We start from the raw sequence: 18409 nt of genomic DNA, 5'->3' as shown, positions 1-18409 counted from the left end.
CACAGGCTCTCACATTCATTCAGTGGCTGGTTTCTTTAGAAACATAGCATAATGTGTGCATGTGCTTCTGGGTCACACACGTTAAGCACGCAGTAAATCCTTGTAAATGAGTTTTAAACCGCAACTTAAAATAGTCACCATCTCTTTAATAGGTTGTTCATGAAAATTAGAAATTTCAAAAAAGGATTTACCAACCCTCCCTCAAAAAATTTACCCCCCTTAGGATTGCTCATTAAGTTTTTGCTTAATAGAGTCATAGTTGGTTGTATCCAGAGATTTTTCCCTTTGCCATTCTTATTTCATGAGTCTTTCTTCATGTTCTTTGTTATGAGGAATGGAGATTATGCATGTAATGTTTGAGGTCACAGTGCTTAATAGTTGCTCAATAAACAGTGGTGGTCATTGTTTTCTGTTCATTCCCACTCCTTGTATAGCACTCCTTAATTTACAACGTGCTGTCACAAACATTAGGCATGCATGTACAATCCAGGAGTTGTTATCCCCACTTTATGGCTGAGCAACTGAGGCCCAAAAAGATTAAATCATTTTCTCTAAAATGGCTGGGAGTTTCAGAGTGGACTAGAATCCAGCTCTTCTGTCTCCTGGCACATGTTTTCTCACTATTATACCTAGTGTCAGTTGTACCACTAGAAATATCCCCAGATAACACAGTGATGGCAAACAAAGTGAATTTTACACAAGGGAGTGGAAGAGGTCCAGTTCCTATTTGGGGAGCTCAGCATCCTTTGTTCACCAAAGGATTTCTCATGTTATGATTTTGGAAGCCTAAGAGACCATCTGAGCAATGGCAAGGAAGCTCCACCAGGGTAGTCTCCCTGAACTACAGGGGTTGCCTGAGGTTCGAGAGACACTGAGGATTTAGGATGGAAGAAGTGTGAGTGTTGTTTTAAAATAAAGAAATTAATTAACCAATAGATAATTTCCTGCAAGGAGGCAGAAGGCTGCTGCCTGTCAGATCCCCCTTGCCTGCTGTTGCAGAGTATTAGGCATCCATAGGTTAACAGAGCCATTTTTATGGAAACTAGTTCCTTATTTCTCTTTTGTTGGAACCCTACTGGTTCATGGTCTGGGCTTCCATATTAAAAAAAAAAAAAATCCAACATACACAGTTCAAAGTACTAATCTTTTTTCCTTGGAGTGAACAAAGCCCACCTAGCGTCTAAGAATGCCAGCTCCCATTTATAGATACAAGCCATTTCCTTATCCAAATCTCAGATGAAAACTAAAAGCTTACATGTCATTTTAAAGTTGCAACATGGCCTATTCATTTCATTTTACAAAATTCGTGAAATCCATGACTTTGAAATCATTTTTCAAGGACTCTGTTTTTTGTCAAGGTTGTTAGAAACAGCTAACCAATGACCCTCTTTCCAAGAGGAAGGCTGCATCTTGTAAGGTTAATGTTTTCAAAACCAGCCGTTTACTGGAAAGCAGAGAGCTGTCATTTCAAATGATGGCTTCTGGCACCTGCGTGAGACAGGGAAGCCGTGTTGTGTCTTACTCTCCACCCACACAGCAAAGATGGCTCCCATGCTGATTTGAGGGAAGAAATACATGGTTTTGTCTCTCTCCCACTTGGTAAGTGGCAACTTCCCAGCGAAACCTCATGGAAATAGTCCAGAGTGAATTTTAGGTTGCTCTGTCGATATTTTGCTCCCTTGAGTCATTTTCTTCCTTCTTGACCCCCACAGCAGGTTTGGTTTGATGGGGTTTCCACACTGGTCCTCATTTGCATTTGCTCTCCCCGTGGCCATACAGGCCATAAAATTGCTGTTACGGATATGAAAATGGCCAAATATACCATAGACCCCAGATTAGGATCAGTCTGGTGCCTCTGAAAATGTGAGTTGAGAAGAACTGAAAGAAAATCTTTCCCTGGGGAGACTGCTTCCGAAACACCCTTCTGACGAATGTGCTGACCTAATCTAAGCCTCAATTTCCTTCAACAAGGGATGCAGCGCTCACTTCCCTTGAGTTGTGAGAATGAAACAAGATAATGCGGAAAGCCCTTGGCCCAGTTCCTGGCAAGTGGCGAGCTCTTGGTCCATAAGCGAATCTTCGTATTAGTGTGAGTTCCTGGTCCTCCATGAAAGAACAAAGCTTTCGGCCTGTAAAATCAAATCTCCGGAAATAAGAAGCACTAAAAAGATGAGGAGTGGGGACAGAGGGAGTGGGGAGGCACTTGGAAGGCTCCTGTTTTGTTTCGTTTTGTTTTGTTTACAAATCCATTCTTCATCTTAGCCAGCACCATGGAGTGAGTCCAGCTCTCTGCATCTGGCCCCGCTGTGAACCCCCTGAGGCTATCCACAGTTGGATATCTTCCTGTTCTTTCCCTGCCCTTCCCTCTTCAAATGCAAACTTGGGGGGGCTCAAGATTATTCCATACCCTTTATCTCCAAGCTAGTCCATGCCTGTTGGTATAGACATCTACCCTACACACACCTGCCCCCACCCTCTCTATTCTCATCTCCTTTTTTGTTCATCTCAAACCTCCACACTGCTGCTCAAAAATGAACAAAGGTGAGTGAGGAAACCAGGACATCATGACACCTAAAAGATCTTTGTGACTTCCCAATTGTTGAAAGACATGATTGGGAAAGAGTGACTGAGTGTTCAAGGTGGATTCCAACCCAGATCCTCTGGGGCTTGTAAGAGTTGAGAGAAAAGCAGTAAGTGTCCCAATAAATCTTTATTGATTTAAAATCTCCTTAGTGACTGAGAAACCAAAAGAAATTAGTGTTTGCTGATTAGTAGAGATTGAAATGTGCTCTTTTAGTATTTTTAGGTCAAAGTGATGAACTGGCAGTAGAAAAAGGTGACTGACAAACAATGACCCTGAAACCTGGCAAGCCGATATTTTGCAATTATTACTTGTTCACAATTCACATTGCAGCCACTATTGATAAGTTCACTAGAGTTCTGTTTGTGAAAGCCGTTTGGAGGAATGGATATTAACAGCATTCTAGTATATATCTAATAGTAGTATATATACCAATCTAATTAATGTATATAAATATGATCAATTTTATGTTGTGTGTATATATACATCATTTAGTAGCATATAATATAGCATATGTTAGTATATATAATATCAATTTGATGATGGTTTACTTACTTGCTGCAGAATAAATTAGAGTAGGGATCAAAAAAAGTGAGCGGCAAAAATGACCAAACTAAACATGGGTTATGGTATGAGCAATTAACAAAGACATTTATTCAGATGACTAATTGCAGAATCTCTGACAAATTCTAAATTGGAACATCTTGAAATTAGTCTACTAATTCAAAAGCAACTTACAATCACCAAAGATGTGGCTGACTGACACACAAGAATAATAAAACTATTATCAAGTGCCTAAGAGACTATAAACCCCCAATTTGTATTCTAGACACAAAAATCGTTTTTGTTTTGTTTTGTTTTGTTTTTTTGCCTATGTAATCCTAACTTGTAAATACACAAAACAAAATATCTCAGCACCTACTGCAAATACCAAAACACAGTCTTGAGAAACACACAGATGTAATTGAAATTACAGGCCCTAGGGAAGTCTGTCTGGATGCCACCGTTGAAAAACATCATTAAAGTATGAAAAGGATGGAATCCTCCGCAATTAACCTACGCTCTCTCCACCCATTAACAAAACATTTATTTATCTTCGTGCCACAGAAATAAGGGGTTGTGTGTTTATTAGTAAGCCTAAGTGACAAGAAAATGTGTGGTTTCTTAACAGAAAAGTTCCTTCTGAAAGAAGTTAAAGTGCTACATGTATTTTTAGAAAATGAAATCTGCTCTAATGGTTATTCTATAACAGGCCTATTTTTCATGTTTCTTGTTGGATGGGTGGGATGGGGACTATACTCGTCTCATCAGTTGAAAAGAATAAAATTCCTTCTGTATTATTCTTCGGTATGGAATTCAGGTGGGATAATTAGGGCATTCCTGCAGAATTCTATCAATCTCTTATACACATTTCCTATAATTGTTCCAGGGATTTTTGCTATTTGTATCTTTTTTGCTTACTGGCAAATATAACCCGGAATAATCTCATTCTGTCAGTACATTGCATAAGAGACTCTGCTCTGTTTTAGATGAGCAGGGACGAGATCTCCACAAAGCACAATATTACTGAGAATTAGGAATACTTAACACTTATTCATCATCACTGAGAAAATAATAGGGATTATAAGACATAAGATTATAAAAATCTAGTGAGTTGAAAGTTTGCACATGGAGTGCTTTCTTTGAGTAGATTTTTCATGCATAGTTTTATGGCTATTTTTTCAGTATCCTTTCATATTTCTCATTGAGGGTATTATGGGCCTTTGAGCAGCACAATTCATTGTTGACTGGCATACTACAAGGCATCAGAGTCTCCACTTTTGCACACTAAATGCCAGTAGCACCCCCAGTTATTGTCATAGCCCTAACCAACCCTACGCATTTCCAAATGCCTCGTAAGAGGCAGTACCTTCCTGGTTGGTTACCACTGCCAGTAAGTCTAGTGTGGGACCTTGAGAAAGGATTGAGTCCCATTAGAATTTCCGGATAGTAGATTATTAGAATTTTATTTATTTTTTCTTTTTCGATTTTTTTTTTTTTTTTTTTTTTTTTTTTTTTTAGAGACAGGGACTCACTGTGTTGCCCAAGCTGGATTCAAACTCCTGGACTCAAGCAATCCTCCCTCCTCAGCACCCCCAAGTAGCTGGGATACAGGCATGTGCCACCAGATCTGGTTAGATTATTAGAAATTTTAAAAGACATTTTGGCTGTAGAATTCTTAAAGGATCAACCTGTGGTATGAAGCTTTTCTCATTCAAATTTAAAGAAGTGTAACCACATGTATTCCATGCTATACCATGGTTGCCATATGATCCAGTACTTGGCAGGTGCTGGCAACTACTGGGCTCACAACAGCTTGTTGGACCAAAGAATGTCACTCTAGCATTATCCAACCTTTGGTCATCACCCCAGCTGATTTCCAGAAATGTTCTGAGATCCCAGAAGTGATTTCAGGAACTCAGATTTTCCCCAAGAGAACCTACCCTGACTCCATTTACCACTGCCCCATCAACTCCTAGAAAAGGTGAAGTCCACTGCTGGGCATGCCTCTGGGGTGGTCCTCTGGTGGCCCCAAAGCCAGGGTGGGCCCTACAAAGGGAAATTCCAGGGCATCACAAGTCGCAGGGCATCACCAAAGACTAGGCTGATGGGGTGAGGGGGACGAGTCTGTAGAAATGAATCACCCTCTTTTTTAACTAAAACGTTTTGTTTTTTTGTCATTTATCTTTAAAAGGTATATATGTTTTGAAGCTTTGTCTACATGATCTTCTCAGCACATTTATTTTAAAGCCATTTCAGGGGTTAATGGATTCAAACCTTTATTGTCTCTTTAAAAAAAACTTCTGCACAATTTGGATTACACGTAAAATGAAAAAGGGACACTTGCAAAGCATATATGATGTGTGTCTGCGCTTCCCTGTTGAAACTGCCTAAGCCTCTAATGGGACTCTGTCAACCCTTTTTATTGACCCCATTATATTCACAAGGTGCAACACCCTTTCCTCAAGAAGACTTCTTATTATATGCAATTACTTTAAAACTCATGTGAAGGTAGAAGACAAAAGCGTTCTTCTCCATTAAGACTCAGTGAATGTATGCACTTACTCCAAAATTGACCCCATAGTTGGAAGTAATGCACCCCTCAGCAAATGTAAAAGAACAGAAATTATAACAAACTGTCTCTCAGACCACAGTGCAATCAAACTAGAACTCAGGACTCAGAAACTCAATCAAAACTGCTCAACTACATGGAAACTGAACAACCTGCTCCTGAATGACTACTGGGTACATAATAAAATGAAGGCAGAAATAAAGATGTTCTTTGAAACCAATGAGAACAAAGACATAACATACCAGAATCTCTGGGACACATTTAAAGCAGTGTGTAGAGGGAAATTTATAGCACTAAATGCCCACAAGAGAAAGCAGGGAAGATCTAAAACTGACACCCTAACATGACAATTAAAAGAACTGGAGAAGCAAGAGCAAACACATTCAAAAGCTAGCAGAAGGCAAGAAATGACTAAGATCAGAGCAGAACTGAAGGAGATAGAGACACAAAAAACCCTTCAAAAAATCAATGAATCCAGGAGCTGGTTTTTTGTAAAGATCAACAAAATTGATAGACTACTAGCAAGGCTAATAAAGAAGAAAAGAGAGAAGAATCAAATGGACGCAATAAAAAATGATAAAGGGAATATCACCACCGACCTCACAGAAATACAAACTACCATCAGAGAATACTATAAACACCTCTACGCAAATAAACTAGAAAATCTAGAAGAAATGGTTAAATTCCTGGACACATACACTCTCCCAAGACTAAACCAGGAAGAAGTTGAATCCTTGAATAGACCAATAACAGGTTCTGAAATTGAGACAATAATTAATAGCCTACCAACAAAAAAAAGTCCAGGACCAGACGAATTCACAGTCGAATTCTACCAGAGGTATAAGGAGGAACTGGTACCATTCCTTCTGAAACTATTCCAATCAATAGAAAAAGAGGGAATCCTCCCTAACTCATTTTATGAGGCCAACATCACCTGATACCAAGGCCTGGCAGAGACCCAACAAAAAAAGAGAATATTAGACCAACATCCCTGATGAACATCGATGCAGAAATCCTCAATAAAATACTGGCAGACTGAATCCAGCAGCACATCAAAAAGTTTATCCACCATAATCAAGTGGGCTTCATCCCTGGGATGCAAGGCTGGTTCAACCTATGCAAATCAATAAACTTAATCCAGCATATAAACAGAACCAAAGACAAAAACCACATGATTATCTCAATAGATGCAGAAAAGGCCTTTGACAAAATTCAATAGCCGTTCATGCTAAAAACTCAATAAATTCGGTATTGATGGAACGTATCTCAAAATAATAAGAGCTATTTATGACAAACCCACAGCCAATATCATACTGAATGGGCAAAAACTGGAAGCATTCCCTTTGAAAACTGGCACAAGACAGGGATGCCCTCTCTCACCACTCCTATTCAACATAGTGTTGGAAGTTCTGGCCAGAGCAATCAGGCAAGAGAAAGAAATAAAGGGTATTCAATTAGGAAAAGAAGAAGTCAAATTGTCCCTGTTTGCAGATGACATGATAGTATATTTAGAAAACCCCATTGTCTCAGCCCAAAATCTCCTTAAGCTGATAAGCAACTTCAACAAAGTCTCAGGATACAAAATCAATGTGCAAAAATCACAAGCATTTTTATACACCAGTAACAGACAAACAGAGAGCCAAATCATGAATGAACTTCCATTCACAATAGCTTCAAAGAGAATAAAATACCTAGGAATCCAACTTACAAGGGATGTGAAGGACCTCTTCAAGGAGAAGTACAAACCACTGCTCAATGAAATAAAAGAGGACACAAACAAATGGAAGAACATTCCATGCTCATGGATAGGAAGAATCAATATCATGAAAATGGCCATACTGCCCAAGGTAATTTATAGATTCAATGCCATCCCCATTAAGCTACCAATGACTTTTTTCACAGAATTGGAAAAAACTCCTTTAAAGTTCATATGGAACCAAAAAAGAGCCCACATTGCCAAGACAATCCTAAGCCAAAAGAACAAAGCTGGAGGCATCATGCTACCTGACTTCAAACTATACTGCAAGGCTACAGTAACCAAAACAGCATGGTACTGGTACCAAAACAGAGATATAGACCAATGGAACAGAACAGAGCCCTCAGAAATAATACCACACATCTACAACCATCTGATCTTTGACAAACCTGACAAAAACAAGAAATGGGGAAAGGATTCCCTATTTAATAAATGGTGCTGGGAAAACTAGCTAGCCATAAGTAGAAAGCTGAAACTGGATCCCTTCCTTACTCCTTATACAAAAATTAATTCCAGATGGATTAGAGACTTAAATGTTAGACCTAAAACCATAAAAAACCTAGAAGAAAACCTAGGTAATACCATTCAGGACATAGGCATGGGCAAGGAATTCATGTCCAAAACACCAAAAGCAGTGGCAACCAAAGCCAAAATTGACAAATGGGATGTAATTAAACTAAAGAGCTTCTGCACAGCAAAAGAAACTACCATCAGAGTGAACAGGCAACCTACAGAATGGGAGAAAATTTTTGCAATCTACTCATCTGACAAAGGATTACAAATTTCCAGACCCTACAAAGAACTCAAACAAATTTACAAGAAAAAAACAATCCCATCAAAAAGTGGGCAAAGGATATGAACAGACACTTCTCAAAAGAAGACATTTATGTAACCAACAGACACATGAAAAAATGCTCATCATCACTCACCATCAGAGAAATGCAAATCAAAACCACAATGAGATACCATCTCACACCAGTCTCACAACCACAATGAGATACCATCTCACACCAGTTTCTGGAGTGAGATGTGGAGAAATAGAAACATTTTAACACTGTTGTTGGGACTGTAAACTAGTTCAACCATTGTGGAAAACAGTGTGGCGATTCCTCAAGGATCTAGAACTAGAAATACCATTTGTCCCAGCTATCCCATTACTGGGTATATAGCCAAAGGATTATAAATCATGCTGCTATAAAAACATATGCACATGTATGTTTATTGCGGCACTATTCACGATAGCAAAGACTTGGAATCAACCCAAATGTCCATCAATGACAGACTGGATTAAGAAAATGTGGCACATATACACCATGCAATACTATGCAGCCATAAAAAAGGATGAGTTCATGTCCTTTGTAGGGACATGGATGCAGCTGGAAACCATCATTCTCAGCAAACTATTGCAAGAACAGAAAACCAAACACTGCATGTTCTCACTCATAGGTAGGAACTGAACAACGAGATCACTTGGACACAGGAAGGGGAACATCACACACTGGGGCCTATTGTGGGGTGGGGCGTTGAGGAAGGATAGCATTAGGATATATACCTAATGTGAATGACGAGTTAATGGGTGCAGCACACCAACATGGCACATGTATACATATGTAACAAACCTGCACGTTGTGCACATGTACCCTAGAACATAAAGTATAATAATAAAAAGAATCAGTGAATGTAGTATCTTTATTCACTAACAATAAGTAATGTGCAAAGGAAATTTAGAAAAAAATTCCGTTTACAGTAGCACCAAAAAGAATAAAATACTTAAGAATTAACTTAACCAGGAAGGTAAAAGACTTACTCAACAAACATTTTTTTAAAAATTACTGAAAGAACACATAAATAAATGGAAAAAGACATCCCATGTTCATGGATTAGCAGACAATACTGTTAAAATGTCAATACTTAGCCAAAGCAGTGTACAAATTCACTGTAATCCATTTCAAAATCCCAGTATTTTTTGTAGGAATAGAAAAATCTGTCTTAAAATTCATATAGATTCTCAAAGAATCCCAAATAGCCAAAGCAGTCTTGAAAAAGAACAAGTTGGAAGACTCAACACTTTCTGATTTCACAATTTATTACAAAACTGGTAGTCAAAACTGTGTGGCACTGGCATAAAGACAGACAACTCATATATATACACCAATGGAATAGCATAGGGAGCACAGAAATAAACCCTTACATATATGGTCAAATGATTTTTGAGACGGATGCCAAGACCATTTGTCTGACTCAATTTGGGCTGCTATCAAAAAAAAAAAAAAATGTGATTGACAAGGTGGTTAAAGAATAAGCATTTATCTCTCACAGTTCTAAAGGCTAAACGTGCAAGATCAAGATGTCAGAATGATAAGGTTCTGGTGAGGGTTCTCTTCCTAATTTGGAGATGGCTATTTTTTCCCTGTTTACTCACATGGCTGAGAGAGAGGGAGAAATCATTTCTCTTTTTATAAGAGTACTAATCTCATTTATGCGAATTCTACCTTCATGACCTAATTACCTCCCAAGGGTTCCACCTCCAAATACCATTATATTGAGGATTAAGCTTTCACATGTGATTGAGGGAGAGAACACAAACATCCAGGCCATAATTCAATGGAGAAAGGCCAACCTTTTCAACAAATCATGATGGAAAAACTGGATATCCACAGGCAAAAGAATGAAGTTGGCCCTAACACTGTGAACAAAAATGAACTTAAAATGGATCAAACACCTAAACGTAAGAGCTAAAAGCTATAAAACTCTTAAAAGGAAACATAGGGCAAAAGCTTCATGACATTGGATTTGTATATAACACCAGGGCTGGCGGAGACACAATGGCATCCAGTGTTGGTGAGTGGAAGAGAGGAAGATGACCACAACTGGAAACACTGGGGTGGAGCTGGAGCAGTGTGAGAAGACTGTGAATTAAGCCATTTACACCCTTCTCTGAAACTGTGCACATTTTGATGCTTCATTCCTTTCCACCCAATGGTTTTTTATTCTTTGTGATCAGTCTCTTCCTTTTTCTTTCTCTTTTAAACTGACCACAATGTAGAATGTACATCTAAATATTCATTGGAATTTGCTGAATTACCTCCTGTGTTCTTAAGATATTCTCTTTCTTCCACTTTCCCCATACATCAGACAATATCTAAATACTAGTTGTTAGTTGCTTTTGATTTGCCCACATCTATTTTTCAGTCCATGAGCGTGGTCCACAATAGACAATCTTCCCCACCTCTACTGTGAATCACAAAATTCCAACTTTGAATACTATGTTGCTGGATCTTTTAAAAACAGATCATAATTTTCTGAAGCTCATTTCCTTGTAGACTTTTTGCTCATGTTGTGACTTCTGCACAATTTGAGGGTCAAGCAAATGAAACATTACACCCCAAAACATTAAACGCATGCTGTCCGAGAAGCAAGTATTGACTTTGTATATGATAAAAAAGACAACATACATGCATCCGTGCTTTCTAGCTATTTCCTGAAATGCCAAGTGATGTACCTCTATTCCTGGTTTATTTGAATTTGTTCAAACCTTATAAAGCCAACTATTGCAAACAAAACAAAGAAGAAAACGCATTCCAATTTTTAAGTGTGTAAGTAAGAAAAAGTTTGTCTTCTAAGCTTGAGGTATTTGGACCCTGCATCTCTCTCTCTCTGTCTCACACACACACATACACACACACACAGACATACACATACATGCACGCACCCCTCCATCTATGCTAAAAGAAGACCTCTACACTGATTCGTTTTTCTTTTTTAAAAAACTGTGATAAAATGCACAATATAAAATTTACTATCTTAACCATTTTTAAGCATATAGTTCAGTGGTATTAAATACATGTATACGGTTGTGCAATTATCACCACTATCCATCTCCAGAACTCTTTCTATCGTGCAAAACTGAAACTCTATACCCGTCAAACAATAACTTCCAATTCCCTTCTCCCCTCAACCCCTGGCAGCCACCATTCTACTTTCTGTCTCTATAAATTTGACTACTTTAGGTATCTCATAGAAGTGGAATCATATAGTATTCATCTTTTTGTGACTGGCTTATTTCACTTAGCATAATGTCTCTAAGGTTCGTCCACACTTGAGCCTGTCAGAATGTCCTTTCTTTTTAAGACTGAATAATATCCCATTGTATGTATATACCACATTTTCTTTATCCATTCACCTCTTGATGAACACTTTGGTTGGTTCCATGTTTTAGCTACTATGACTACTGTGAATAAGGGGGTCCAAACATCTTTTCAAGACCCTGCTTCCAATTTTGGGGGGTTATACCCATAAGTGAAATTGCTGGATCATATGGTAACACTTGTTTTTGTTATTTTTTTTTCATAGTAGCCATCTTAATGGGTGTGAGATAGTATCTCACTTTGGTTTTTATTTGCATTTGCCTAATGATTAATGAATTGAGCATCTTTTCATGTGTTTATTGGCCACTCATATTTCTTTGCAGAGATATCTATTCAAGTCTGTTGCCCATTTTTGAATTGGTTTTTGTTGTTGAGTTTTAAGTGTCTCATATTTACGATATTAATTCTGTATCATTTAAGTGGTTTACAAATATTTACTCTTATTCTATGGGCTGTCTTTTCACTCTGTTGAACTGTCCTTTGAAGCACAGAAGTTTTACATTTTATGGAGTCCAATTTGTCTATTTTTGCTTTTGTTACCCAGCCCTACTCCTTCACCAGTTGATTCTACTCTCTGGTGTCCTTCTGTTGCTCCTATTTTAGCTTCTGGCCTGTGGAGATCCCCCACTACGTGACTCTAAACCCAAAATGGATCCAGTATCCATTTTACATGAATCTCACCCTTAGCCCAAATGCACTGTCACCTCTTAGGAAAATAAACACTTCTTTGGAACACTGGCCTAGTACTTTACAATTCTTTCAGTCTTCAGGAGGGGATTTTTTCATTGCTTTTATGGGAAATCAGCTGGATGTGAAAAAAAGGGGAAAATGCACTAATTGATTCTAAAAGTGGTGCTTGACTCTGCCTGGTTCATACAGTAAAGGAAGAATATTCAGGGTGTAGCTGCCTAAAACTAGGAACACAAACTAAAGCCTAGGTTTACTTTTTCTCTTAAGTCCATTGAGGTTTCAAATGTGTTTTCCCTCCTGCATTTCTAGACTACTACCCCATCCCTCTTGTTTCTCCATCTCAACATCCCGCCTCCCTACTTCCCTTCCCTGCCTATACAGAGGACTTCTTCCATGATAGGCAGAATAACAGCCCCCACAAAGATGTTCATGTCCCAATTCCCAGAACCTAGAAATACATTACATTACATGGCAAAGAAGTTGCAGATGGAATTAAGGTTGTTAATCAGCCGACCTAAAAGTATATTATCCTGGATTATCTGGGTGGGCACAATGTAGTTATAAGGGTCCTTAAAAGTGGAAGAGGTGGGCAGAAGTCAGAGTCAGAGGAAGATGTGACTTCAGAGGAGGTCAGACTGATGTGACATGAGAAGGGCTCCGCTCACCTTTGCCAGCTTTAAAGATGGAGGAAAGGGCCAAGAGCCAAGAAATGTTGGCAGCCTCCAGAAGCTAGAAAATAAAAGAAAGTGGATTCTCAGAGCCTCAAAAAGGAACATAGCCCTACTTGTACCTTGATTTTAGCCCAGTGAGACCCATTTGAGACTAATGCTCTCCAGAATTATAAGATCGTAAATTTCTATTGTTTAAGCCCTTAAACTTGTAGTAATATGTTACAGCAGCAATAGAACCAATATGTTCTCTATCTCAGCCTCCTCAAGCCACTCCATCAGGAGATGGAGCTTTTCCCAGGGAGCATGAAAGGCATTGAGACACAGACTTTCCTTATGCTTGAATGACAATAATGGGTCATTTACTCAGTTAATAGCAAGTCTGTTGGCTAATGACAGAGCACTCCTCAATAATGGTGGCATCAATAAGATAGGCACTTATTTCTCTCTCACATCAAAGGTAGCCATCTCACAGTTGGCATGATGGCTCCACAAAGTCAGTAAGGACCCAGATCCTTCCTGTTCACCCTAGTGTAGCAGTCATTCTAGAGGTTTAAGATGGATTTCTGTGATCAATGCAGATGCCTCCCAGGCCAGTAGCAGGAGGAAGGAGAGACAAGGCATATACCTCTTCCCTTCAAGAACATTTCTGCTTATATCTCATTGGCCAAAACTTAGTAATGTAACTCTACCTAGCCTCAAGGGAGGCTTGCAATGTATCCTTCAGCAAAATACACCTAGCTAAAATTCAGAGTTCTTGTGGTCTCCGCTAAGAAGAAAAAAAGTCCCGTTACTAATGAAGAAGAAAGGAAGAGGGATTAGAAGGCAAGTTGTGATCTCTGCCACAGGTCACCCTGTAATCTGATGTAGATTCAGGGCAAAAGAGTCACTGGCCAGAATCTTAAATCTCCCAGTAAGAACTTGGTAATTCTGTGATAGTCTGCATTCCAGCGTGATGAATGAATTCCAGTTTGGCAGAAACATTAGCTTCACAGAACAGCATCCAGGGGCTTGTAGATTGTGGCTGCACCCAACGTTGGATGAATAGAAGAGGCTACTCTTCTGAATAAGTCAATGCTCTATCTTGGCCCTGTGAAGTCTTCCTAGGCTGTTAGATGTTTGTTTAATTGTGGGGCATGTAATTTCCCTGTGAGGCTGCGATGATTGGGTCCCTAACCATGCTGATGAAATAATACTTGTTAAAGTCTCCTTTTATTATTTTGTTTTTCCATGCAATTCTCCTTCCTTTGATCTCCAAATGTACAAAAGTAGAGTTCAGAGATCTCTGATTTCAAAAATTCCTTCAATCTTCCCTCCCATTTTGTTGTCTCCAAACTCTTTGAAAATAAATTGAGGGATGACCAGGCACGGTGGCTCACATCTGTAATCCCAGCACTTTGGGAGGCTGAGGTGGGCGGATCACGAGGTCAGGAGATGGAGACCATCCTGGCTAACACGGTGAAACCCCATCTCTACTAAAAATACAAAAAATTAGCTGGGCGTGGGGTGGGCGCCTGTCGTCACAGCTGCTTGGGAGGCTGAGGCAGGAGAATGGTGTGAACCAGGGAGGCGGAGGTTGCAGTGAACTGAGATTGTGCCCCTGCACTCCAGCCTGCGCGACAGAGCAAGACTCTGTCTCAAAAAAAAAAAAAAAAAAAAAAGGAAAAGAAAAGAAATTGAGGAAACAATTAATTATCCTCCAATTTATTCTGTAAATGTTGTTGGGTGGCTTATTTTCTAGTGTTCTTTAACATAATATTCTCCATGAAGGGACTTGTATGTTACAGAGAGTTATACATAATTTCTTCTTTTGTCTTGAAAAATTGGATATCAAGAAATAAGTACCAAAAGAGATAATTCATAGATTTTTGCTTTTTGGTCATTAAGAAAAGAATAATTTGTTGATTTTAGTTGGTATGTTAAAAAAAATCTATGTACAGAATTTGTTATGGGTTATTCTTCCTTTTCCAGCTTTTCTGTGTGTTCTCTCTTTTTCTTTTTAAAATAAGTAACCTGATCTTGCTTCATCCTTTGGTAAAAAGATTGCCCAAAGCTAGCAGAAGTCATTATTTTTATATAGTATCTTCAGAACAAGATTCCATTAGTGTCGACGAGGCAGTGTTTAATGTTTCTGTTTCATGGGTCATGCACTCTAGTCAAATCAAAGCACTTAGGTTTTGCTTTATCCAATAGGGTATCAGTGATCTCAAGGAGCACATTTACACAGATGGTCCTAAAATTGCATGTGACACCTTGACACAAAGTAAGATTGATTCAGAATGTGGGGGAAATGGGTATTGAGAATAAAATAAGATATTTTCCAAGATGAACAACAATAATAAAGTGAGATGGTATAGCAAGAAAGGATTAGAAGAGAAATGAATGTGGGATATTCATGAATATGAAAGGATTGGAAGAGAAATGAATGTGGGATAGGATTTGAAGGAGAGCACACATGGAGAAAGAGGTACGTAGAGACAAAGAAACCATCTCACAGTCTGCGTAGGAACAGAACTCTACTCTCAAACTCCTGGCCTTAAGGGATCCTCCCACCTTGACCTTTCAGAGTACTGGGATTACAGGCGTGGGCAACCATGCCCAGCCAAGAACTCTACTCTCAAAATGTTAATGTTCCAGATTTATAAAAGAAATAAGTTAATAAGTTTGTTGTACTTCATTTAGAATAACACTGGTGAACTAATTGACATATTTAACCATTAGGCATGGCAATCCCTCCCACTTGGCATGATAGACATGTCCCTGGGGAATTATGAGTAAAGTAGATCGTTGTGACTCAAACTTAATTTCAAATAGAGTGGGGAGGAATGGTTATTTACAACAATGCTGGAGTAAGTGACACTGAAAAGCCAAGCCTCCCACTATAGTGTCTCTGTAGTATAATACGCTGAAGTGGTCACAGTTAACCAGAAGGATAGGGTTTGAGCCCACTGGGAGAACATTTGGTAATATTCTGTGTGTGTGTGTGTGTGTGTGTGTGTGTGTGTGTGTGTGTGTGTGTGTGTGTTTTCCCTCTGAAGAAGGGATGGGGAAGTAGGGAGAGTTGGAAAATCAAACCTCATCCTCTGGTCTGCCTGCCAATCTGAGGTAATACTGACCGTGGATGGAGAGGGCTGGAGAAGCCGGGCCTGCCTACAGCCACTGCTTTGAGATCCCCTAGTTGCGATGAACTTGCACATTTGCTGGCTCGTGAATTCTCTGATACAATCTTCGTTTTGTTTTCTTTTCTAGTGTTTCTGAAAGATCTATCCAACACTCCGATGGCCAGCAACAACACCGCCAGCATAGCACAAGCCAGGAAGCTGGTAGAGCAGCTTAAGATGGAAGCCAACATCGACAGGATAAAGGTGAGGATGGCCTAACCCCACACTTCATCTAGCCTGAGTCTAAGGCACATGATTTGCCGTCATCTGTCACGTGACCACTCTTTCCTAGAGAGGGATAAAACCAGTAATGACAGGAGAGCATCTTAAAGATTAGGCAGAAGTTCATTTCTAATGTATCTTTCCCTCCTCCAGCATAAAATAATAGAATAAATTAGATCCTCTTTCCCGTGTAGAATTAAAAACAAATAACGCAACATAATAAAAAAGCAAAACAGGCTCATGGTTAAATTCCAGTGACAGAAATTAGAGAACATATGAAATATATCAGTGCACTAGTTCCCCTCCCTGTTCTCATGGAAACCTTTTTCTCATTTGGTTTTTAATTTTTTCTGTCCTGGTTCAGGTTCTAAAGCTAAATGTCTATCCTTTGTGTCTAACCCTTCTAGTTATCCTTGCACATTATAAGTTTTTTCTTCTTTATTGAATTTTTTGTCCTGCAAAACACAAAAGTCACACCTTGCCTCCCTCAGAAGTCTATGTGTTTCTTTTTTTCCTCTCCCTCCCCAGACCTAACCTGACAACTTTGCCGTAAGTTGGGGCTAATGCACCTAGAACCAAGACTTCAAATTCAGACCCTTTGTTGGTAGTTTTCAGATGAAAAGTTGGCTAATATGCTGTCATTATTAATAGATGGCTATGGCATGGTGGCAAAGTGAATTTTTGTTAACCATCAAAACTTTACTGCCCCAGAAGTAAAATGCCTTACCCAAGAATTCTATGAAATGCAACTCGGAAACATATCTCATTGTACTAAGATAAAGCTACAACCTTCTTCTAAATGCCCTTTTAAAACTAGAATATTTTTCCTATTTTCTCTATACTTAATTCAGCACCTGGGCAATCCAGCTGTCCTTGGAGTCTGACAGGGTCAATAAACTGTAGCTCATGGGCCAAATCCAACCCACTGCCTATGTTTATAAATAAAGTTTTATTGGAACACACTCATTTACATATTGTCTATGACTGCTTTCACTCTAAAACAGCAGAGTAGAGTGGTTGTAACAGAGACCATATTGCCCACAAAGCTAAAATAGTTACTCTCTGGTGCTTTATAGAAAGCTCACTGACCCCTGGGCTACAGCAGCCATTCTCAGCTCATCTGTGGGTTCCCAACACCCAGAGAGCTCTATAAAAGGACCAATTACCGAACCACAGCCAAACCAATTAAATTAGAATCTATTGGGGTATGATTCAGGCATCACTATTTTTTAAAAAGAATATTTCAGTTCATTCCGATGTATGGCCAAGGTTGAGAACCACTGTCCTATGGGAAGGAGTTTGCTTCTGCTAAGTTTCATCAGGTATGTGCTAGAGAGTGAAGAGAGAGCTATTCTTGCTCTACAAGTAAGATGAGAAAATACCCATGGACGTCTTCCCATTTATCCTGAATCTTCTTTGTAAAATTTGATGCCTAGTAATGGACCACAGGATTTAATCAGCTCCTGCTCTTCTTTCAACAGCCTTAATTCTTTACTCATGACTGAGATCAATAAAGGGACCTTACCTGGCTCCTTTGCCATCTTCCTCTTCTCTTTTCTTGCTTCTTCTTTTTCACTGTCTTGCTGAAAAAGCACAAGGCGACAGGTGGGCACAATAACTGCTGAGAGAAGTAAGGTGGCCCATGGATTGTCAAATCAGAAAGGGCCATTCAGTTATTTTTGAGGGAGAGGAGGTTCTGCCCATGGGCCTTCTGGAAAATACCACTTTGATTTTTGAGGTGGTCCAACTGTGATAAAAGTTTGCGAAGCTTTACTGTGGTTGATGTTTTCTGTTAATATTCAGCATCCCCAGTTACTGTTCCTGAAGGAGGATGTGATGTGCTTATGGGTGATGAAAACGGAGAGCAGAAGAACGATAATAGAAATAGAGCTTTTCAGAAATAGTCTAGATTTTATCATCCCTCTCCTGAATTACTGAATGCAAGGGGCTCCTATTTGCTGTCTGCAATTCCATCTCAACACATCTCCATCCCCACCATCAATTACCTTCCATATTCCTGCCAAATATAATGTTCTAAAAGAAAATCTAATTATACTCCTCTTCACTGAAA

At 39.1% G+C, this 18409-nt stretch overlaps 1 protein-coding gene across 5 annotated transcripts in view; it reads left to right on the top strand.

Moving 5' to 3' along the window:
• The window catches only part of LOC105481826 (G protein subunit gamma 2), a 127360-nt gene that overhangs the window by 92280 nt on the left and 16671 nt on the right, over positions 1 to 18409 (top strand). For all 5 annotated transcript variants that reach the window (XM_011741579.2, XM_071100187.1, XM_011741578.2 and 2 more), the window contains one exon: positions 16205 to 16320. In XM_011741579.2, coding sequence (XP_011739881.1) covers positions 16234 to 16320 — 87 coding nt within the window. In that variant the 5' untranslated portion in view covers positions 16205 to 16233. The remainder of the gene's footprint in view (positions 1 to 16204; positions 16321 to 18409) is intronic.

Source organism: Macaca nemestrina, chromosome 7, assembly GCF_043159975.1.
Source record: "Macaca nemestrina isolate mMacNem1 chromosome 7, mMacNem.hap1, whole genome shotgun sequence".
Taxonomy (NCBI): domain Eukaryota; kingdom Metazoa; phylum Chordata; class Mammalia; order Primates; family Cercopithecidae; genus Macaca; species Macaca nemestrina.
Note: the sequence above shows the minus strand (reverse complement) of the source record. Positions and strands in the feature narration are given on the sequence as shown.